This window comes from Solanum tuberosum, unplaced genomic scaffold, assembly GCF_000226075.1.
Source record: "Solanum tuberosum cultivar DM 1-3 516 R44 unplaced genomic scaffold, SolTub_3.0 scf00240, whole genome shotgun sequence".
Taxonomy (NCBI): domain Eukaryota; kingdom Viridiplantae; phylum Streptophyta; class Magnoliopsida; order Solanales; family Solanaceae; genus Solanum; species Solanum tuberosum.
In genome coordinates this window covers 951,930-973,888 of record NW_006239164.1, presented here as the reverse complement: position 1 = coordinate 973,888, position 21,959 = coordinate 951,930, and the positions used below count along the sequence as shown (strand labels likewise).

At 32.6% G+C, this 21,959-nt stretch overlaps 5 protein-coding genes across 5 annotated transcripts; 3 read left to right on the top strand and 2 right to left on the bottom strand.

Moving 5' to 3' along the window:
• The first annotated feature begins 630 nt into the window (after positions 1–630).
• Positions 631–6,363, top strand: LOC102594477 (transmembrane 9 superfamily member 8-like). The gene is made up of 7 exons (XM_006357028.2): positions 631–801; positions 3,483–3,647; positions 3,737–3,846; positions 3,954–4,062; positions 4,172–4,284; positions 4,420–4,570; positions 4,990–6,363. Exons 1-7 carry the CDS (start codon positions 679–681, stop codon positions 6,145–6,147), a joined length of 1,929 nt encoding a protein of 642 aa, XP_006357090.1. The 5' UTR covers positions 631–678; the 3' UTR covers positions 6,148–6,363.
• A 1,107-nt stretch (positions 6,364–7,470) lies between these two features.
• LOC102601747 (fasciclin-like arabinogalactan protein 14) lies at positions 7,471–8,457 on the top strand. Its single transcript, XM_006357046.1, has one exon. The coding sequence runs from the start codon at positions 7,471–7,473 to the stop codon at positions 8,455–8,457; it is 987 nt and encodes a 328-aa protein (XP_006357108.1).
• A 497-nt stretch (positions 8,458–8,954) lies between these two features.
• On the bottom strand, positions 8,955–10,207 carry LOC102594143 (uncharacterized). The gene is made up of 2 exons (XM_006357027.1): positions 10,093–10,207; positions 8,955–9,145 (listed from the first exon to the last, which is right to left on the bottom strand). Exons 1-2 carry the CDS (start codon positions 10,205–10,207, stop codon positions 8,955–8,957), a joined length of 306 nt encoding a protein of 101 aa, XP_006357089.1.
• A 3,720-nt stretch (positions 10,208–13,927) lies between these two features.
• Positions 13,928–14,875, top strand: LOC102593831 (early nodulin-like protein 1). Its single transcript, XM_006357026.2, has 2 exons — positions 13,928–14,216; positions 14,432–14,875. Exons 1-2 carry the CDS (start codon positions 14,033–14,035, stop codon positions 14,770–14,772), a joined length of 525 nt encoding a protein of 174 aa, XP_006357088.1. The 5' UTR covers positions 13,928–14,032; the 3' UTR covers positions 14,773–14,875.
• A 927-nt stretch (positions 14,876–15,802) lies between these two features.
• Positions 15,803–21,032, bottom strand: LOC102593509 (nucleoid-associated protein At4g30620, chloroplastic-like). The gene is made up of 7 exons (XM_006357025.2): positions 20,904–21,032; positions 18,872–19,011; positions 16,940–17,040; positions 16,793–16,832; positions 16,570–16,641; positions 16,111–16,167; positions 15,803–16,011 (listed from the first exon to the last, which is right to left on the bottom strand). The coding sequence occupies exons 1-7, from the start codon at positions 20,998–21,000 to the stop codon at positions 15,940–15,942; spliced, it is 579 nt and encodes a 192-aa protein (XP_006357087.1). The 5' UTR covers positions 21,001–21,032; the 3' UTR covers positions 15,803–15,939.
• Positions 21,033–21,959: the final 927 nt, after the last annotated feature.

Here is a 21,959-nt window from a genome sequence, read left to right as displayed (position 1 = left end):
CAATTATCTTTGATAAGAAATATAATCTCATAAATTATTAATTATAGGTCAAGAGATTTTGATCAAATATTTTAATACACCATATGTCAAAAGAAATATATATTTTCATCATTAAATAATTTTCCTTTTCTATACAAAATATGATTAAGTTTAAGATGAGACTTAAAGTTCCTACCTATAATAACATTAAGAAATGAAGACCTCGATTTATTTAGGAAAAATCTTGAAACCAATTAAATTAATACAAACAATATATTTTTAAAAAAATTATATGTACCTATTTTGCCTATAATAATTTATTTAAATAGCAAATATCGTTATGAATTGTATAACAATCAATCGCTATAATAATAAAAGAAATCTAAAACTAACGATATTATTATAAAGAAATTTGAGTCGCTCGTCACTACAAACAATCAAGAATCTCAAACTCAATAATGTTATTATAGAAAAGTTTGATTGTATAGTGTATACGGAATTATACTATACTATCTTTCACAGGTCAAATTTATCACGATTCTAAACAAATACTTATTAAATTAAAAAATATATGAGTACTTTTTTTTCACCAAGTGGGACCCTGAAAAACGCATTTATATAGCAAAAAACGCTGGTCTCGGTGTATTTTTTTGGATCTGAAGAAACTCCAATTCCCAAATCTAAACGCCATTTTTTACCATGGGAAGAGCTCGGCGATCTCTGCTAATTCCTTCATTGATTTGCGCTATTTCTCTTCTGCTTACATTTCACAATGCCTCCTCTTTCTATCTCCCCGGTGTTGCGCCTGAAGATTTCCAAAAGGTCAGCATTTTTTCTCGAAATTTCTTCATGTTTACGTATGTGTGTCATTGTTATTTTCGGATATCATGAGGCAATTTGGCTAAAGTTTGAATTTAGATCGGTTAGATTAATCACTCTTGTTGGAAAAATAAAAAAAAAATGTAGATATTCCGAAGCTGTGTATAAATTACTATATACGATGTAATTCTTCTAATGTGTGTACACAAAATGGAGGTGCATTGTTATTTTGGGATTTCATGAGGAAAATTGGCTAAATTTTGAAGCTTGATCGGCTAGATTAATCACTCTTGTTGGAAAAATGGAAATGTAGATATTCCGAAGCTGCGTATAAATTACTATATATGATGCAATTTTTCTTGTGTCAGGATGTTTTATGTATGTGTGTACACAAAACGGGGGTGTATTGTTGTTTTTGTTGTTATTATCGGATTTCATGAGGCAATTTGGCTAAAGTTTAAAGCTAGATTGGTGGTTTGCGAGCTATTGCGTAGGAGCAGGGGTTTTACCCTGTGCGCACCCAAAGGGTAGCGGCTGCGGGGTTCCCTTGTCATCAAAAAAGTTTAAAGCTAGATCGGTTGGATTAATCACTTCCTTTTTTAGATAAATAAAAAAACGTAGCATATAAATTGCTATATATCATGCAATTCTTCTCATATCAAAATGTTTCACGAATGTGTGTGCACAAAAATGGAGGTGCATTGTTATTTTTGTTATTATTTACGCTTATGATGAGGCAATTTGGCTAAAGTTTAAAGCTAGATTGGTGGTTTGCGAGTACTATTGCGTAGGAGCAGGGGTTTTACCCTGTGCGCACCCAAAGGGTAGCGGCTGCGGGTTTCCCTTGTCATCAAAAAAGTTTAAAGCTAGATCGGTTGGATTAATCACTTCCTTTTTTAGATAAATAAAAAAACGTAGCATATAAATTGCTATATATCATGCAATTCTTCTCATATCAAAATGTTTCACGAATGTGTGTGCACAAAAATGGAGGTGCATTGTTATTTTTGTTATTATTTACGCTTATGATGAGGCAATTTGGCTAAAGTTTGAAGCTAGACCGGTTAGTAGTCACTTTTTTTTTAAAAAAATGATAATGTAGATAACTAGATATTTCAAAGCTGTGAATAAGTTACTATATATGATGCAATTCTTCTCGTATCAAAATGTTTTACGTATGTGTACAAAATGGAGGTGTATTGTTATTTTTGGATAGCATGAGGCAATTTGGCTAAAGTTTGAAGCTAGATCAGTTACATTAATCACTTCTGTAGGTATTGCGAAGCTGCGTATAAATTACTATATAAGATGCAATTCTTCTCGTACGAAGATGTTTCATGTATGTGTGTGCACAAAATGGAGGTGCATTGTTATTTTTGTTGATAGTTTCGGATATCATGAGGCAATTTGGCTGAAGTTTGAAGCTAGATCGGTTGGATTATCACTTTTTTTTTTTTTGATAAATACAAATGTAGATAATAGGGGAGCCTTGGAGAAACGGTAAAGTTGTCTTCGTGTGACCTAGAAGCAGTCATTACTCATTAATGCTTGCATTAGTGTTGATTGTCTACATCACACCCCTCGGGGCGGCAGCCTTCCGCAGACCCTGCTAACATGGGATGCTTTGTGCACCGGACTACGCGTTAATAAAAATGTAGATATTCCAAATCTGCGTATTAATTACTATATACAATGCAATTCTTCTCGTATCAAAATGTTTATGCATGTGTGTGCACAAAATGCAGGAGCATTGCTTTTTTGTTGTTATTTTCAGATATCAAGAGGTAACTTGACTTAGGTCTGAAGCTAGATCTGCTAGATTAATCACTTTTTTTAAAAAAAGAATATAAAAATGTGGATATTCCAAAGCAGCATATAAATTACTATATGTGATGAATTCTTCTAGTATCAAAGCGGTTGTCAAAGTGGTGAAAACTGCACATTTTAAATTGTTGATGAAACTTGAAAGTTTATTTTTGTTTGAATATCTGGAAGCAAAGTGTCAAACATTTTTATTTTAATTACTGTGTTTGAATATCCTGTCTAAGGGAGTGAGTGTGTGTGTATTAAATGCTTTGTTAGGTTATTTACTGTTTAATTTGTGTTAGGTTTACAGATCTCTGCTGGGGTCTAGGTATGGTTTTGTGTTTAATTTTGGTACTTTGATTTGTGTGTATGTGTGGCTACTGTTGTAGAATCTAATTGGGTTTGATGGTTTATATTTACCTTGATTGGTGAGATGTTGAATTTTAAACCATCTGGATTCACCAATTGAATGAATAAGGAAAACTATTGTGAGAAAGCTGAGAATGAATAAAAATGGCATTGAGGCATAGTTACACCAATTCTGCTTAATGCAGAGAGAGAATGAATACAATGATGCAGAAGAATTGTTTTTGATGAAGAATTGTAGTTGTGTATAAGCAGATTATATAGACTTGTTGGGTCACCTCACATATATCTAGGTCAGATTATGCCCGAAAAAATTAGGCACCTATTTGTTTCATTGGTGAGTAGTGCAAGCTGGATAAATTGTATATAGATTTTGTTGTGTGAAAGTTCCTTTACATGTTCTTGGGCAGGGTGAGTTTATTTTTTAAAATCATTGGGAGTTTATTCTTAACCCTAAAAGAAGGGAATCCATAGGCTTTTCTGACTCTGGAAGGTGACAATGTTTGTTGCAGGGAGATCTTCTGTCTGTGAAAGTGAACAAGCTGACCTCTACAAAAACTCAGCTTCCTTATTCGTTCTATTCTGTTCCTTTCTGTCGTCCAGAAAATATCATTGATAGCAGAGAAAATCTTGGAGAAGTGCTTCGTGGTGATCGAATTGAGAACTCCCCTTTTACGGTCAGCTTCATCTACTTCATCACTTGATTTATTTACTTTATCTTATGATAACTGACCTCTAAACTTTTAGTTGTATGTTTATACTGCAGTTTAAAATGAGGGAGCCAGAGATGTGTCATGTTGTTTGTAGGCTTGTACTTGATGACAAGACAGCTAAGGAATTTAAAGAAAAAATTGAAGATGAATATCGTGTGAACATGTAGGTCAATTATTCTCTTGAGGAAACAGTGTCATTTTCCGGCCTTTTAAAAGTATCATATTCTTCTTAACTACTCTTTCTAACAATTTTCTGGATTCATGTGTCAGGATACTAGATAATCTGCCTTTAGTTGTTCCAGTTCGGAGGTTAGAGCAAGATGCCCCTCCTGCCTATCAGCAGGGAGTTTATATTGGTGTAAAAGGACAATATGCTGGAGTAAGGAATTTTATTTTACTTCCCATGACACGATGTAGAACTGATTCTATATGTAGTAGAGCTAAATTTCATTATGGTCTACTCATTTGTCTCGTGTGATTGCCTGCAGAGCAAGGATGAGAAGCATTTCATCCATAACCACTTGACATTTACTGTCAAGTACCATAAAGATTTGCAGACAGACTCGGCCAGAATTGTGGGATTTGAGGTCATGCCATTTAGGTTTGTTTTTCAAGACTACTCATATTTCTGTCTGCACTTATAGGCTGAGGCATAATGTAATGTGTAAGATTTCACTTGCTCTTATTGTTTAATCTTTTGGTGCCAAAGAACTGATATGGCTGATAATATTTCCAGTGTTAAGCATGAATATGATGGCAAATGGGCTGACAATACTCGTTTAACAACATGTGATCCACATGCAAAACGGACAGTATCTAACTCAAATTCTCCTCAAGAGGTTGAGGCTAACCAAGAAATCATATTTACATATGATGTTGAATTCCAGGTAACTTATCGAATCTTGTTAGATATGGCTACTCAATGTGATACTTCCCCCATCCCAAAACAAGTGTAACCTTAGCAAAAATCGTGTTCATTAAGAAATCAATAAATACAATGTGTAGTTTACTAAACTACCCCTATTTAATAAATATCTCTTGAAAATTTAACACTGTTAAAAAGTTGGAGTATAAGGATATAGTTAGAAAAAATACTACTAATTTTTATATTGAATTTCTAAGGTGACGCGTATTTTGGGACAATTTTTTTGCTAAGGTGACACTTGTTTTGGGATGGAGGGAGAAGTTACTAGTCTTTTTTGTAATTTTATATGTTATCATTTTTCTGTTTAACCTTTTGAGATTTATAGGGGATTTTGGTATTATATAAAACACATTTTGTATGATTCTCTGGTTTGTATTGCAGGAGAGTGATGTGAAGTGGGCCTCAAGATGGGATGCCTATCTTTTGATGGCTGATGATCAGATACACTGGTTCTCGATAGTAAATTCTTTAATGATTGTGCTGTTCCTATCAGGCATGGTGGCAATGATAATGTTGAGAACACTTTATCGTGACATTTCCAAGTATAACGAACTGGAAACCCAGGAGGAGGCACAGGAAGAAACAGGATGGAAACTAGTCCATTCAGATGTTTTCAGGCCTCCAAGTAACTCGGATTTGCTTTGTGTCTATGTTGGAACTGGTGTACAGTTTTTCGGTATGATGCTTGTGACCATGATGTTTGCCGTCTTGGGGTTCCTCTCCCCTTCAAATCGGGGTGGGCTAATGACTGCAATGCTCTTGCTCTGGGTTTTCATGGGACTCTTTGCGGGCTACTCTGCTTCCCGTCTTTATAAGATGTTTAAAGGTACAGAATGGAAGAGAATCGCTCTCAGGACAGCGTTTTTGTTTCCAGCTACTGTCTTTGTCATCTTCTTCGTGTTAAATGCACTCATCTGGGGTCAAAAATCATCTGGGGCTGTGCCATTTGGAACAATGTTTGCTTTGGTGTTCTTATGGTTCGGAATATCAGTCCCTCTTGTGTTTGTTGGCAGTTACGTTGGTTTTAGAAAGCCAACCATTGAGGATCCAGTAAAGACAAATAAAATACCCAGGCAGATCCCAGAGCAGGCTTGGTACATGAACCCCATCTTCTCAGTTCTCATTGGAGGCATACTTCCATTTGGAGCCGTCTTCATTGAGCTCTTTTTCATTCTCACCTCAATCTGGCTGAACCAGTTTTACTACCTCTTTGGTTTCCTCTTCATCGTTTTTGTCATCCTGATAGTCACCTGTGCTGAGATAACCATCGTACTATGCTATTTCCAGTTATGCAGTGAGGACTACTTGTGGTGGTGGAGATCCTACTTGACATCAGGCTCGTCCGCACTTTACCTGTTCCTTTACGCTACCTTCTATTTCTTCACCAAGCTTGACATCACTAAGCCTGTTTCCGGGATCTTATATTTCGGTTACATGTTGATTGCTTCATATGCATTTTTCGTCCTGACCGGTACCATCGGTTTCTACGCATGCTTCTGGTTCACAAGACTCATCTACTCGTCTGTGAAGATTGATTGATTGATTCTCCAGTTCACTGGTTTGTCTGTCAACAAGAATGCTGTAGAAGATTACAATTGAATATCCAAAGTTTTGAACATAAGATTATTACAATATTTTAGTATTTAGTTCAGAACAAAAGCTTCTTTTTTTGTTCGATAGAGTTCAGATATCATGTAATTTCTTACAACTTATGAAATGTGTTCCTTTACCAGTTGGTGAAGTTGCAGTTTTAAATACTTTCTTCAATTTTCTTAGTCTTAAAGACAAAAAGAAAAAAATAATGCAAGTATCTCTTCATTTTGCAAATCAAACAAATGAAAATGGACATCTATTTTTAATATAGGGGATGAGGAAGTATTAAATTTCTAAGATTGGCAAGATTTGCTGTTTTAGTATAAGTTGTACATTGGAATAGGGAAAAATCCATGATTTAATATATAATAATGATTGAATATACAGTAAAATATTTATAGTTATTTAATAGATTTCTTTCGATAAACTCATACATTATACACTAGATCCCTTTACAAAGTTCAGTGATTTCCAAAAAAGTCGCTTATTTTAACTGAATAACTATTTTACTCATACAATTTAAGTTATATATATTGACAATATAAAAAAAATTTAATACAAAAAAGCATATATAGTTTAACCTATTATTATATGTTACTTAATTATTATTTTCATTAGGTTAATTACCGATGAATACTTACAATAGATATTAACCTTTAACAAAGACACTTGTTTCAACTGAATAACTATTTTTACTCCTCCAATTTAAGTCATATATATTGACAAAATAAAAACTTTTAATATAAAAAAGCATACGTAGTTTAATCTATTATTATATTTTAATTATTATTTTTCATTAGGTTAATTACCAATGAATACTTACCATAGATATTACTCTTTAATTAATTTATAAATAACCTAATTATCTAATTACTATTTTTGCTCTTGCTGACAGTGCATAGAATTTAAAATTAATCGAACAAAGAGACTTTTTCTTCTATATCAACGCAATTTTCCTAGGTATGGTCAAAAGTAAATTCACAATACGAGAAAATTATGCTTACAAGATCTTATGTAATTAGATTATTAAGACAAGGTTAGTGTTGTGTAAGTATAACAACTGTCCCAAAAAGAATGATTATTCTCTTCCACCATATCCTCCTATCCACTAAACAAAATTAGTCACCTCTAAAATAGGCACAAATTATTTCTCCCCCCACACACTAAGTCCTCATATTTCATTATAAATATTCTACCTTTTCATTTTCTTCTAACCACCATCACATCAAAATCAAATCGAATCAAACAATATTTTAATATAATCCAAAAATGGTTAATTTCAACACTTCACTAGTAACTTTTTTCCTCTTCCTCTTGTTATCCCAAGCTAAGTCTTTTAACATTACTTCTCTACTTAACCATTACTCATCTTATAGCAATTTCAACAATTACCTAACTCAAACAGGAGTGGCTGCCGCGATCAATTCGCGGCAGACCATCACTGTCCTAGTTGTTGAAAACAACAACTTATCGCCCCTCAAGGGGATGTCGCAAGACGTGATAGCTAACATCATGCGTGTGCACGTCTTACTTGACTATTATGACGTTCCAAAGATGCAGATGTTGCCTAACAAGACCATGAAGACACCTACTCTGTTTCAGACGACAGGTTATGCGAATAACGATCAAGGGTTTTTGAACATGACTGATTTGGGTACTGGAAGTATTTCATTAGGCTCAGCTGCAAAAGGAGAAACACTCGGGTCAAAACTAGTTAAATCTATTGCATCGCAACCTTATAATATTTCGATATTGCAAATTAGCAATGTTATTATTCCATCGGGGATCGATTCATCAACACAAGCATCTCCTCCACCGTCTTCGCCACATGCCCCTGCCCCAATTAGTAGTGCACCAACATACTCTCCAGCTTATTCGCCCCATGGATCATCTGCAGCCCCTGCCCCCGGTACTGACACAGGGCCTGCACCAGAATCATCGCCCCATGGATCATCTGCAACCCCTGCCCCTGGTACTGATGTAGGGCCTGCACCAGTATCAGAGGCTGCAGAGACCCCTACAGAGGCTTCCCCTGCACCGGCTCCACATCATTTACCACCCAAGTCCAATGCACCAACTGCAGATACTCCTGCGAGTGCATCAGCTGATACTCCTGCGAGTGCATCAGCTGATGCACCATCGGCTGATGCACCAGCACCAACTCCAACAGGGGATCATGCTAGTGCTAGTTCTATTTTAGGTGTTAGCTTAGTTTTCATTGCAATGACAAATCTCTTTCTCGTTTTAGTGATTTAGATAGCGGAGATTGATTTAGAAATCAATAACTTACTTTAGAAGCCTCGTTCAAGAGGTGTTGTATCGGAACCAATTTTTCTACTTTATGAGTTATTAATAAATCTTTTCCGATGCGAATCCTCATTTCTAATTTTCTTTGACAAAAAAAACTTGAAGGGTTAAATAGGAATCGAAACTTATGTTAGATTTACTATTTGTTCAACAAAAATAACCCCAAAACATAGATAAAATCATCATTTTTACAAGTTTAATTTATTATTAACTCGACATTAATGATTTAAGTTTGTAAAATTTAATACATTTCAAATTTTAGCATTCGAATATGTGTGAAATTGTTGAAATTCAAGAACAAATTTCTACGACTTGAAATCTAATTTAAATTTAATCGCATAAATCTAAAGTGATGAAATAAATTCGAAACAAACGTTTAAAAAGGGTTATAAGTTGAGAAAATTAAGCAAATAATGCTACTATAGTAATTTTTTTTCTTTTATGAGTCACTTGCGAGGATGAGTATCTTTAGGGCCACCAACTCCGGTGGCTACCTTGGCAACGTCGACGGCGGAAGCTTCGGGTTTCTTCATCGCGTACATAGTACCGTACCAAACCGCACCGGTGATAGCTAAACCGGCGATAGTCATTGTAGTAATGCTATAAGGCAAACGCCCTCTTTGATGTAGTACAGTACCTGTACAGAGACGGATTCAAGATTTAAATTTAACAAATTAAAAAAAAAATTGTTAGCTCTATTATCTAATCTTCTGATATACGACAAAAGTCTCCTCTTTTAAATTTCGTGTCACTAGTGACAAGATTAATCTTTAGCAATAATTAATTAACGATAATAACTTAACTTCTATTAAATTTACCTTTTACGTTTTGAAACTGTTTTGTAAATACCGCTAGAACCTAATGCAACATTGAATAACACTAGATTTAATATTTAATTAGAATTAAATAATATCGATAAGACTTTAGCACTTGTGCATATTTACTATGGAAAATTAATACTCCCTCTATTCCATAATAATTGAATTTTCGAGGGTTTTCTAATTGTTCAAATTTTGAAGGGAATGTCCCAATTTTCTTTTTTCATATTTACCCTTTTATTTATTAAAATTTTATATTTTATAAAAGATAAAATAGACCACTTACAAAGTTATATTTCTCAGTGAGGACAATGGTGAAAATTGTGATTGTTTATTTATTAAAATTTTATATTTTATAAGAGATAAATTAGACTACTTATAAAGTTATCAATGGTGAAAATTGTGACTTAAATTTTGTTCTTCAATATTTTTCCACAAATTTAGTTAATATGAAATAAAATGAGTTTAATTAATTAATACCAATTTTAGTAACTTTTTAATTGCTCTGCATAAAATTCAATACAACATTTAATTATCATTTTGCAATCTCACATAAATAAATCAAATATAAGTTACAAGTTAATTTTTGTATTATTTATACAAAGTAAAAAAATAAATGAAATTACTTAATCTTGTCCAAGTAATTTTAGCATAACTAAATTAAAATTCTTATATTTTTAATACGAGTATAACTCTAATCAACAACCAAGTCACTTCTAAAAAACAATTTAAAACTCGTATAATTCTAATCATCGTTTTAGAGTACCTGGATTATGACCTGGTGGTCTCCTTGAGGACTCAACTCCAGCTTTTTTCACTTCCTCTGGACTCATTTTGTGTGTATCTGCCATTTTTCTCCATTCTTCATTATTTCCTGCCATTATTAAATTTTTTATTTTTTTTTGCTTTGTTTTGGGGAGTGGAATATTAGAAATTAAAGTGAAAAAGAAAATTAGGGTTTTTCATTTTGCATGATTTTATTAGGAAGTAGAGGACTGAAAAAATGACACGTACACATTACATGTGTCTCTTTTTATAGTGTTCGGTTGATGATGACTCATAGTTACTTTGTGGTGCATAGGTCTTATTATTCTCGAGGTTTAAATTTGAGACCTTTAATCATAAAAAGTAATAGTAATTAAGAATTGAATCTGCGACTTTAATTAAAAAAGAAACAATTTTATCTATGCACAATTATAATATATGTTATTTTATTTATTTTAATTTACGTGACATAAAATTTGAAAAAGAAAAACATTGATTCCTTTTTCTTTTTATTGTTGTGTGGCATATTGTTTTTTATTACTCATTCTATGTTTAGTAATGGTTTTTAATAATTTAATTATTTTGAATTTATACAGTGTAAATTTTATTTGGAGAAAAATGTTTTTTATTAAAAAAAAAGTTATTAATTTTTAGAGCTCGAATTTGAGACCTCTTTTAGAGAGGAAGGCAACCACATCTGTGTTCAAGTCACACTGGATACACAGGTTTATGGATTGAATTCTGTCAGCCTCGCAATATAATTCAAGTAAAGCTTTGGTTACTGACAAACGCTTCTCCAAATGAGACCTTCTCGAGTTCTATACGGTGTATATAGACGAATTATATTAAATACACACTATATTATATAACATATCCAGAAATATGTGAATCACACTAAATATACATTATATACATGTATCTGATATAATTGACATATATTTAAAGTACATAATTGACATATATTTAAAGTACATGATACACAAGCGAGACATGAAAATGACAAATGAGATAGGAGGAAAGTAAAGGAAATGAGTGAGATTTATCTATATATCTTAAATAGATGTAAATCTATTTGTGAATAATGTATTCAAGACTTAATTTTAATTCTATGCATCCAGAGATGCATAAATCTAAATACAAACATATTTGAACACACCTAAAAATTTGATAACGTGTATCTAGTTGATTAACTATTTCTAAATTAGTGAAATTAGAAGTATTAATTAACTTTTAAATTAGTGAAATTAGAAGTGGATATTCTTATAAGTTGAGCTATGATTGTACAACAGTTCAATTTCTTTTTTCTATTTTGATAGTTTTGAAAATTATAGTGTTTCATTTACTAAAATTGTAACAAGTATTATGTAACCCAGCAACCCTCCTAGTGCTGCCACAAGGTAATGCATATTAAGCTATTAACATATTACTCCCTTCGAAAAAAATATCATGGAATTTAAAAATGAAAAGAAATCAATCTTGTTATCCTAAACTAAAATTATATCAAATATCAAAAATAATTTAATTAATGACAATAACTTAATTATCACTAAATATAATCTAATTAATAATAAGACAACTAACTCTCTTTGTATATATCCTGAAAAGACTATAGCGACATTAATTTAGCACTTAACTAATGCTGATAAAAACATTAATACTCGATGAAGCCTGATTTCAAATTTCAAAAAGGTCCTAAAAACCAATTGTACAAAAAGTTATAAAAAAAATTACAAGAGCTCAAGGCAGATGTAGCTTACAATATTTCCAACACAAATATACATAGGTAAAAACTAAAACTCGTTAAATATTCATAAAAAAAATTAAAATTCTTAATTGGCCTCTAACTACTTGCGTAAGATAGATGTAGCTTATAATCAATAAGTTAACAATGGAACTCAATATTTCCAACACAAATAAATATTTCTTAAATTAAAAGAGATTGAAATTCCAACTACATCTATTTGCAAAGAGTATCCTCAAAAAAGTACAAGTACATTATTTAAAATTCTGAATCCGTCTCTGATTACATCTACTTGCGAGAAGTATCCTCGGGACGAACAGTACCCGAGGGTACCCTCGCAAGAGGTGGTTGCGATTTCTTGTTGATGTAAGTCATGTAGTACCAAATACCGCCAACAACAACAGCAGCGCCTAGCGCCATAGTGCCCGGACTATACGGTAAATTTCGCCATGGCTTATTTACATCACCACTAGCCATTTCTTCTTCTAATATTGAGAAATAAAAGTTTCTAAACTTTATAGTTATTTTATTTATTTTTCTTTGTAAGACTTTGTTACATTTTTTTTTTCTTCATATATATTTATGTAGAAGTTTGGTGTAGGTATGAGGAGATGAGTAGACACGTTACTCTTTTGTGTCATGTTATGAGAAGTTTGCTTTTGCATGTACTTTAACATGTGGCATTTTTTCAATTTTGTTTGGTTTTGTTACTACTTGAGTTTTTCTTATTTAGAGGATAAGTGATGGCGTATGTATATCATCTTAAACTTATGAGTAAAATTAATTAAATACTTTAAATTAGAGAAAAGTATAGAAAATATTTTTGAATTTGGTTCAAATTATTAGTCTTAAAAATATCCTTCTATTTGATTAACTAAACTTAGTTACATTTTTTATCTGTCACATATAGCAAGAGGTTTTAGAGTATGGGACTCTTAATAAAAAGTCGAGAGAAATGTTGAATACATTCCTAAATTAGTTAAGTAAAAGAGTATTTTTAAAGTTCTCAATAATTCAAAATTTGAAACTAATAATTTACATCAAATTTAGAGGCATTGGAAATACTCTTTCTCTTTAAATTATCATAATATTGTTTAGTCTCAATTGCACAAGTGTCTCCTTGCAAAATAAACGTTAGCTTATTCACTTCAAGCATGTCACCTTAGTTTTATTAGGGGAAAAATGTCTGAAATATATTTAAACTTTGATCAAAATTTAAATATATTTCGAACCCTTTCCTAGTAGTATTTTCATTGAAATTGACATGTATAATTAAGTTTTGGTGAAATATTTTATATAATTAACTAATTTAAATAATAGTCGTTTCCGAACACATGTAAAAGATTTTTTTTTATGCTACAAAACCTCAAAAGTCTTTTTCTTCTTAAACTTTATGTTTAATCAAATCGTGTCACATGAATTAAAACATTGAATATTTTTTTGGAAAAATTGCAGAAATCCCACCTTTTAGTTTACTTATTACCATTATCCCCTATAAGTTTTACAAATTTCCAAAATCCCTCATTTTCGCTCATCAGATTAGTGTATCTCGTGCATCAGATAGTGTATCATGTATAGTATAAAATGTACATCAGATTAGTGTATCTCGTGCATCATATTAGTGTATCTCGCGCATCAGATAGTGTATCATGTATAAAATGTACATCAGATTAGTGTATCATGTATAAAATGTAATGTATCTTCCTTAACGATTAATGTATCTCGCACATTAGATTAATGTATCAACACTTATATTATTGTATCCGTTTGAGGGATTTCTGTAATTATAAACTTTTAAGGGATAAATTGTAATTTTGCCTTAAAAGTATGTGATTTCTGTAATTTGCCCAAAAAAAATTTCCCTTTGTTCTCCTTCGACCTCTTTTACTGCACTTTGGGCTTTCATCTAAAGTTGGGCTAGAGACCCTCCAAGCCCAAGTAAGAATATAAAAAAGCCCAACAAAAATTTAACCGTTAGTATCCTTCAGCCCTATTATTTTAACGGCTAGTTTTCTTGCTCCTTTTTAGCTGCAATTTAACTCTTAACGGCTAGTTTTCTCTACACTATATATATTACAATAAATCTATAGACTTTTGTAAAATCATCAAACAAATTATTCATCTGCCTTCAATTTTACCTTTTCGAAAGCTACATAATCATCGAAAAAAAACTGTTTTTGAGCTAATTGCTTCATACTCAATGGCCGTTTTTTCAAGAAATGTGTTTGTAATGGCAATTCTGTTTTCCAGTCTATTGAGCTTCACAGAAGCCAGAGACCATTTGGTTGGTGGAAAAACTGATTCTTGGAAAATCCCATCCTCCGAATCGGATTCCCTCAATCGTTGGGCTGAAAAATCGCGATTCCTAGTTGGAGATTCTCTTGGTATGTTAAAAAAATCTCAACTTTATAATTTGCATTCTCATTATACTTTAAATCGTATTTATGACATATAAATTGAAACAGAGGGATACTACTAGTGCAACCATAAAATGTTAGAAGGGACAAATCAGGAGCGGACCCCTGGACCCCTGAACTCCTTTTTTCGTGTTTTGAACCTCTGAGTGAAAATTTTAACTCAATTTTTTTTTTTTTGTCAGTGTGGAAGTATGATGGAGCAAAAGATTCAGTTTTGGAAGTGAGCAAGAGGGATTATGTGACATGTAACACATCAAGTCCAATTGCAATGCATAATGATGGGAACACAAAGATAGTGTTAGAACATTCAGGGGCATATTATTTTATTAGTGGTGTGAAAGGGAATTGTGAACAAGGACAAAAATTGGTTGTGGTGACATTATCTAAGAGGAGATACGCGGATGCACCAGTACCGTCTCCGGTAGAATTTGATGGTCCAGCTATAGCTCCTACTAGCAATACTGTTAGTTTGAAGGCTAGTTTGGTTGTGGCTTTTGGGGTTTTAGTAGGCTTTTGGCTTTGAAGTGATTTTAATTTTTTTAATTATTGGATAGGTGGTGGGTGGCCTTCTTGGTCATTAATAACTCTTTAATTATATTCTTTTATTTATTTAATTTGTTGTTTACTTTGTCTCAATATTAAATAAAAGTTTGATTTCTTTTTTGTCTTTGTTCATGGAAATTTCATATTTGTGAAAATTATCTAAATTTCTCCACTTTTATTTAATTTTTTCATTTAAGGGCCTCACCTACCCCCCCCCCCCCCCACAGTCTTTGATTATTCGGATTGATTGATTGAGAATGTTGGATTTTGTTGAGCTTGAGTGGGTCTATAAAAGATGAGATTTAACAGGCCACATCAATGAAAGAACAAATCGAAAAATGGTAAATCTGAACACATATTTTATGTCCCAAATTAGCTGCCAATTCTTTTTCCTCTACACCCCCCCCCCCCCCCCCCCAAAAAAATAAAAAAAAAAGAGGAGGGATCAAGCAATACTTTTATCCTTATTTGAAAAGTTTGAATTTCAAGAATCAAATAAAAAAAAATATGACAAAGATCGAATTTCGAGAATCAAAATAAAATAAAATTATATGACAAGTTCGAATGTCGAGAATCAAATAATCAAAAAAATTTAAATCATCCTGTGACTAAAAATTATTCTTAAAAAATTGTCCACTTTTCTTTTTTCCAATTTTTTTTTACCTTTTACTCAATTAAATTACTTTGAAAAATGTAGAACTCTTGAAAATCTCAAGTTTTAATTAATCCACTTCAATAGGGGATAAAATGATAAAACTTCTGTCAATAACTGTTTTCTTAATAGGTGTGTCAATTCAAAAGTGGATAAAATCGAGACATGTAATTTCCAAATGTTTTCTTTGCAACCAAAATTACACATCCTAGGATACCAACTTTATTCATATCAAAATTTTAATTTCTTGAGCTTATTATATAGTTTGCTTCGTATCAAATGACTATATTTGTATCGCGTTAAAAGAAATGACATAAATGAGATTATTATTGAAACTCGCATTAAGAGAAATGACAAATAGCAAATATTTGGATGAGGACTTATATATTGCTTCACTGTGTTTGCACAAAAGGAAAAATCTAAGTTGGCAACTCAAATAATTAAAAGTGCTGCTCTTTATAAACAAAATTGGAGCTTATTTTCTGGTTATCTAAATTACTTCATTCCTTCTAATCCTGCTGGCATCCCTAAGCTCTGAGCAAGATTGTTCATTCTCTCCTTCATTGCCTGAAGGACATTCAAAGACATTATTTTGCATCGTATCGAAGAAAAGCATGAAAACCATTACTATATATATATCACAAAGATACTTCTTTTTTTTCTCACCACTACACTTTTCTGATGCGCGTCCCTGTACGCCTCTGTTACTAGAAGTGAGAGTTTCTGCATCCACCAAACATACAAACATGCTCAATAGAAAGAATAACAAGACTCATATAATAGCGCGATATTCAAAGAGTTAGAACATATCACACCCCCTTGGAGTGTGGCCCTTCTTCGGACCCTGTGTGACTGCAGGAGATGCTTAGTGCTCCGGGCTTCCCTTTTTATTCAAAGAGCAAACTGATATCATGGATTTACTTACATGTGCTCTCCAAAACGTTCGTATAAATCACAAGACTCTCTAATCAAAGCATATACTAAAACTCAACTAGACATGTAGAAATAAGAATCTAATACTTGGTTTGCTTCTACTTCACCCAACCATGCTGTCTAGCGACAGCCTATCTGAATTTAATTTTGAGACGGTGTTAAGTTTGAATAGCCACAAACATATAAACTTACATCAGATCCCATGTCCATTGCAGCGTCAGTTATTTCAATGCGCACTGGCTGTTGGTTACCAGAAAGTGTTGCCTACAGAACAGTCCAGATCAAAACGTAAGCAGTCACTAGACATCAAAGAGAACCATTTCAAGCACGATTTTTGAATCTTTGCAGGTTTATCGGTGTCCATATGAGAGAAATGTGGAGGGGATAAGGAGAGAAACAAAAAGCTCATCAATACCTTTATAAGTTCACCTTCACAATAGCCATCAAACTCTGCACTGCAAATTAAGACAGAAAGGTAACACGAGAATTTAGAGTACAGAGTAATGGAAGAGTGACTGCAAATCAGAAAACGAGTATGGAAAAATTTATCAGGAACACCTACGCTGCAAGTTCTTTCTGCACACGTACTGCCTCGACTTGAACAACCATTTGTGCCTTCTTTACAGTTTCATACAGATTTTGCATGTTTCCAAGTACTCCAGCCTGGATTAAAGTTAGATTAATCATGTCAAAGAAACATGATGATTTTGATATCACGGAAGACCACCACCAACAACCATACTACGCTTTTTTCTAAAGCCAAAATGACTATACATGAGTAGGAAGCTAGATACAAAACCTAAGAAAAAAATAATCTATGAACGGTCAATAGCATACATTCCATAGGTACTATTTGATATAACGATCAATACACAGACAGTACATAATTGCTGCACCAACTAAAATCTTTCAAATACATGGAAATCCATGTAGAAGAAAAGAGACAAATAATATATGCCTCAGAACTATGAATAGAGAGGGACTCTCCTTGATAAAGGGTGGACGAGAATCTTTTCCCTCATTTTCATCAAGTCTTGCAGCAAGTATTCTTCTCAGTCTTTTATCAGAAAATTCTGAGGCTAAATATCAGACTATTAGAGTTTTCAGAAACACTTAGAAGAATTTTTGTTTAAGTAAACTTATAAGACATGTTTTATTGTTTTAAGTAAATTTATAAGATTTTAAAAATAGTTTTAAGTAAATTTATAGGATATTCTCTTGAGTAAATTGAAGTATCATCTCTCATTATGTACCATGAGCAATTTCTGTTTAAGTAGATTCGTGAGACATTCTCTTGAGTAAATTGGAGTGTCATCGCTATTTATTTTTTCTGTACTCTCTGGTATATATTTCTAATATAATGGAATTATTCCTCCTCGTTGCTAGATGTAGGCATAATTGAAGAACCATAAAAATTACATAAAGTCATCTCTCTGTCTCTCTTTTATTGGCTTTATTATCGTATTTTGTCCCCTTCAAATCGAGGGTAAATCCTCAACAAGTCTTCAATGTTCATCTTCTATGATTATCCCGTTTAAGAATTTCTCAATATTGATATGGAACTCTGCTCTTAGTATCTTGATAGTGAAATTTACAGACTTGCACCAAAAGAATGCTTCAAAAGATCGATGAGCTTGCTAAATGTCTTATTTTTTTGTATAGCTGGAGTAATTTGTCCCCTGTAAACTCCCGAGACAACTTCAAGGATATCGCTAGCTCCTTATCTTTAGTATAGGGCTCATTGTAATGGAGCTAACAAACTCACTTTTGATCTCACTCTTTTATCTACTATTTGCATCTACTTGATGCCTTAAATGAAATCTATTACTTCATCAAAAAAAAAAAAGATCGCTGCGCTTGCTATTTTGTTACTAGCATTATTTTGTTAATGTCGTATTTTAGGACATCTTCGCCTCCCATTAAACTTATTTTGTTATATTGATACATGCTTTTTCCCCTTCATTGAAAAGTATCAAATTTGGAGATCCATCAAAGCAAGTTGAAAATGTGCTGAACCTAAACACTCATGGACAACTTTGCTACTTCATTTTCTTCTAACAGAACTTTGTGGAGTGGTTACCGATTCCTGGATGATTAGACACATTAGCAACAAATCCATTGGTCCACTTATGTCAGTCTAATCTTAAACTGATACTTAAAGGAGATTAACTTGAAAGCAAACCCGTGTATCCTTCATTATTGCCAAAATATAATCAACCAAGTACTCATTATTGCCAAAAGAAATGGCGGTACGGCACCGTCTCATGTAATGATAAAGCTATGAAAAATGTATAACCTCACATCCAAGACAACAAACCCCAAAGGGTAAAAGATGATACTACAGGAAAACCGTACTAAGGATTGTATGGAGATTTCATGCAGGGTTGTCCAGAACATGGTTTAATTCAAATTTACATAACAATCAAGTAGACTCCTGCGAGAATTTTGCACATATTATGTTTTTGTATCAATTAAAGAAGAGAATATTCTGCACCTTTGAGGAATTATCATCACCGTTATTATCCTTTTTGCCACCAAACAAGCCATGAACATGGAAAGATCTCCTAGCTTTCTGTCCATTTCGTGATGATACACTTGAAGGACCAATAAGTAGGGTACTTGAGTTTGATTTACCTAAAACACGATGAAGGTATGTCACATTAGAATCATTCCTAGAATTAGTTAGAAACTTTGAAATAGCAATATACATCATAAGACATATCGGAAACTAAATGGATTAGCTAAGAAGAAAGGTAAGTTAACATGAAACATAAAAGACTACAGAAAAAGACAAATATATTCTGCCTAATCTCATGAAACACTCTCCCACGTAGCTGGTTAAACCATGGAAACAGTAAAGACCATTTTTTTAATCGTTAAAGTCAAGCATTTTACTTGCTGAGATACTTTCAAATAAATTCAGAACTTGAGAGGGGATCAGAGTGCACACTATATTGATGCCTACCAAAATGATTTAATCATGGAATAATACATAGATAGACACTTTAACTTGGCATCAACACTCCAACTTTGAGTATGCACATCTAGACACCTCAACTCGTCTCCATTGTGTCAGTTAAGCACTCCAACTCACAAAATGATCATCTAGATCCGCTGTGTCAATTAAGCACTAACTCACAAAATGATCATCTAGACACCTCTACTAAATATATGTCATGTCTTCATCGAGTGTCCACGAGACACAGTGGGGACAAGTTGGAGTGTTCAGTGGTCAATTGAGACCAAGTTGTGGTGTCTAGATGTGCACTATCAAAGTTAGAGTTTGCATAATGCCATTAACTCCTTAATGACCATATGCGGCATTAAGAAAGGGTGAGATATATCATCTGATGATCTCCCCACACACTATAAGAAGTTAAAATCACGATCCATAAAAAGAACAAAAAAGGCAAATGCTATGATAAGTAACCACCGGAAGGAAATATCCTTACAATGTTAACGCTTTCTTGATTTGAAAAAGAAAAAGATGAAAAATTCTTACTATAATAAACACAGACACATTTTATTGAACATTCTACAGCAGAAGCCAGAATATAACCATGATAAGCAAGCTTTAGTATACCAATTTAACATAAACAGGGTTGTCTTGGAACCTTTTCTTTTTCTTTCTTTGGAACCTCCAACCTTCGAATCCTACAGAAGCCCCATACCGAACCCTCCAAAGTACAAACTAAACTTCTTCCATTTAGAGTTCAACACATAAGAAAAATATACAAAACAAACCTCTGGAATGGCATTGTATGGTCTTAAACATCCTTATACACTCCATCTAATAAAAATTTGATATTGATATAACCAATATATAAACATTTCCTAAAAGATGAGCAACCAAATTACCAACTAGGCAACCAGAAAAAAGTACATGTTACAAATAAGTTGCTCGGACTCTCCAAAAATGTTGCCGTACACGTGTCGGATCGTTCAAAAATACACTATTTTCGGAGGATCCGACATCCGTCGACATTTTTGAAGAGTCCGAGCAAAGAGTACCATTACAAATAAATAAAAATACTTCCATTGAACATGATAAAATCAAGTGGTAAGTGCACATGAGGGACAAGGGATAATAATCTCGGATTCATTGTGCATTTGGTTAGGGGTATTAGTTAGTCCCCGGATTATTTATCCTGTACTAAATCTCATCCCCCATACCAAACCACCGCTATAACGTTTGGATTACCCATTATCCATCGAGTTTTGAATCGTGCACCACTGCTCCTCAAATGATAGATTTCTCAGTTATCAAAAACATATCAAATGGTATAAATTAACTAAAAATTGAGTCTTTACAGATAAAATGTGAATTTAAGGTAAATCCAAAACTATGGTCTTGATAATTATTCAAAAAAGATCTATCAATGAACCCAAATACCCAAGATGCAGTATAGTAAAAGCACTAAACCCAACAAATTTCACAAGCAATAAAAACTATTAATTTGCCAATTCAACCAATATTGAAATTGATAATTAAAAATATGTTAAACAAGATAGAATCATCAACTTACTGAAAGAGAGTGAAGAAGAGGAAGGGCATTTATGGTCATTTGGTCTGTGACAATTGAGGAATTGAGATGTTAAGGTAGCACTTGGAGAAATCGCCATTATATGCTGAACAAAAAGGATTAAGCTTTTGAGTATTCTCCCTTTTTAGAGTAGGTCACATATCTACTCCGTCCCAATTTATATAACACTTTTAAGATTTCGAGATTTAAATAAATTTATTTTTGACTATAATTTTTTCATAAATCTTTAAATTATTTTGAATTGTCAATTATTGTGTTTTATAATACTTTGTACGTAGTTTAAAAATATCTAAATTTCATTTCAAAAAAATTGAAAATTTTACGCGCAAATTTCCGATCAAACTGAAACTATTAGACTCTCGAAAAATGAAAAGAGTCACATAAATTGGGACAGAGTATATTTTATTTCTTTATCTAATACTCCCTTCGTTCACTTTTAGTTGTTACGTTTTCATTTTTAGAGTCTAACTATAAAAACTTTGACTAGTATTTTATGATGTATTTTTTCATTTTATTGATATTCAAAAAATTACAATTTATAGTGTTTTTCGTATAATATTGAAATTTTTTGTTTAAATTATCAAACTAATGTAATCTAATTTAACTTTAAAAATTAATCAAATTAACTTTCGAAAAACACAACATAACACTAAAAAATGGATGTGGAGGTAGGAAAGTAAAAAAGTACAAGCATTAATGCATGTGGTACAATCCAGATAATGCACTACCAAAAATCACAGTGTACTATAGTAAACAGTACTCTTTTTCTTTTTGAAAAAAAAAAACAAATATACACTTGAGTTATTCAAAATGAGTCTGTTATCCTTTGTTGCGTTTTAGGCTTAAAAATGTCTTTCAATTATCAAAATAGCTCAAAAACATCTTTCTTGCTAACAATTATTTCAAAATAAAGAAAAATAGGTCAATTTCCCTTAAACTATTCAAAATTAAATATCTTTGCCCTTATTCTTTTTGAAAAATAACACGTAAAATTGAATATGGAAAGGGGGTAGAATGTGTGAGACATATAATAACATA

What these genes read in the sequence shown, in the direction of transcription:
- LOC102594477 (XM_006357028.2), top strand. Translation starts at nt 679, where the DNA reads ATGGGAAGAGCTCGGCGATCTCTGCTAATTCCTTCATTGATTTGCGCT. An exon ending in GATGAATATCGTGTGAACAT is followed by an intron (nt 3,847 to 3,953) that starts GTAGGTCAATTA and finishes TTCATGTGTCAG; the next exon opens with GATACTAGATAATCTGCCTT. An exon ending in CATATGATGTTGAATTCCAG is followed by an intron (nt 4,571 to 4,989) that starts GTAACTTATCGA and finishes TTTGTATTGCAG; the next exon opens with GAGAGTGATGTGAAGTGGGC.
- LOC102594143 (XM_006357027.1), bottom strand. Translation starts at nt 10,207, where the DNA reads ATGGCAGGAAATAATGAAGAATGGAGAAAAATGGCAGATACACACAAA. An exon ending in ACCACCAGGTCATAATCCAG is followed by an intron (nt 9,146 to 10,092) that starts GTACTCTAAAAC and finishes GTCTCTGTACAG; the next exon opens with GTACTGTACTACATCAAAGA.
- LOC102601747 (XM_006357046.1), top strand. Translation starts at nt 7,471, where the DNA reads ATGGTTAATTTCAACACTTCACTAGTAACTTTTTTCCTCTTCCTCTTG.
- LOC102593509 (XM_006357025.2), bottom strand. Translation starts at nt 21,000, where the DNA reads ATGGCGATTTCTCCAAGTGCTACCTTAACATCTCAATTCCTCAATTGT. An exon ending in GTGAAGGTGAACTTATAAAG is followed by an intron (nt 16,642 to 16,792) that starts GTATTGATGAGC and finishes ACTGTTCTGTAG; the next exon opens with GCAACACTTTCTGGTAACCA. An exon ending in CGCATCAGAAAAGTGTAGTG is followed by an intron (nt 16,012 to 16,110) that starts GTGAGAAAAAAA and finishes AATGTCCTTCAG; the next exon opens with GCAATGAAGGAGAGAATGAA.
- LOC102593831 (XM_006357026.2), top strand. Translation starts at nt 14,033, where the DNA reads ATGGCCGTTTTTTCAAGAAATGTGTTTGTAATGGCAATTCTGTTTTCC. An exon ending in CCTAGTTGGAGATTCTCTTG is followed by an intron (nt 14,217 to 14,431) that starts GTATGTTAAAAA and finishes TTTTTTTGTCAG; the next exon opens with TGTGGAAGTATGATGGAGCA.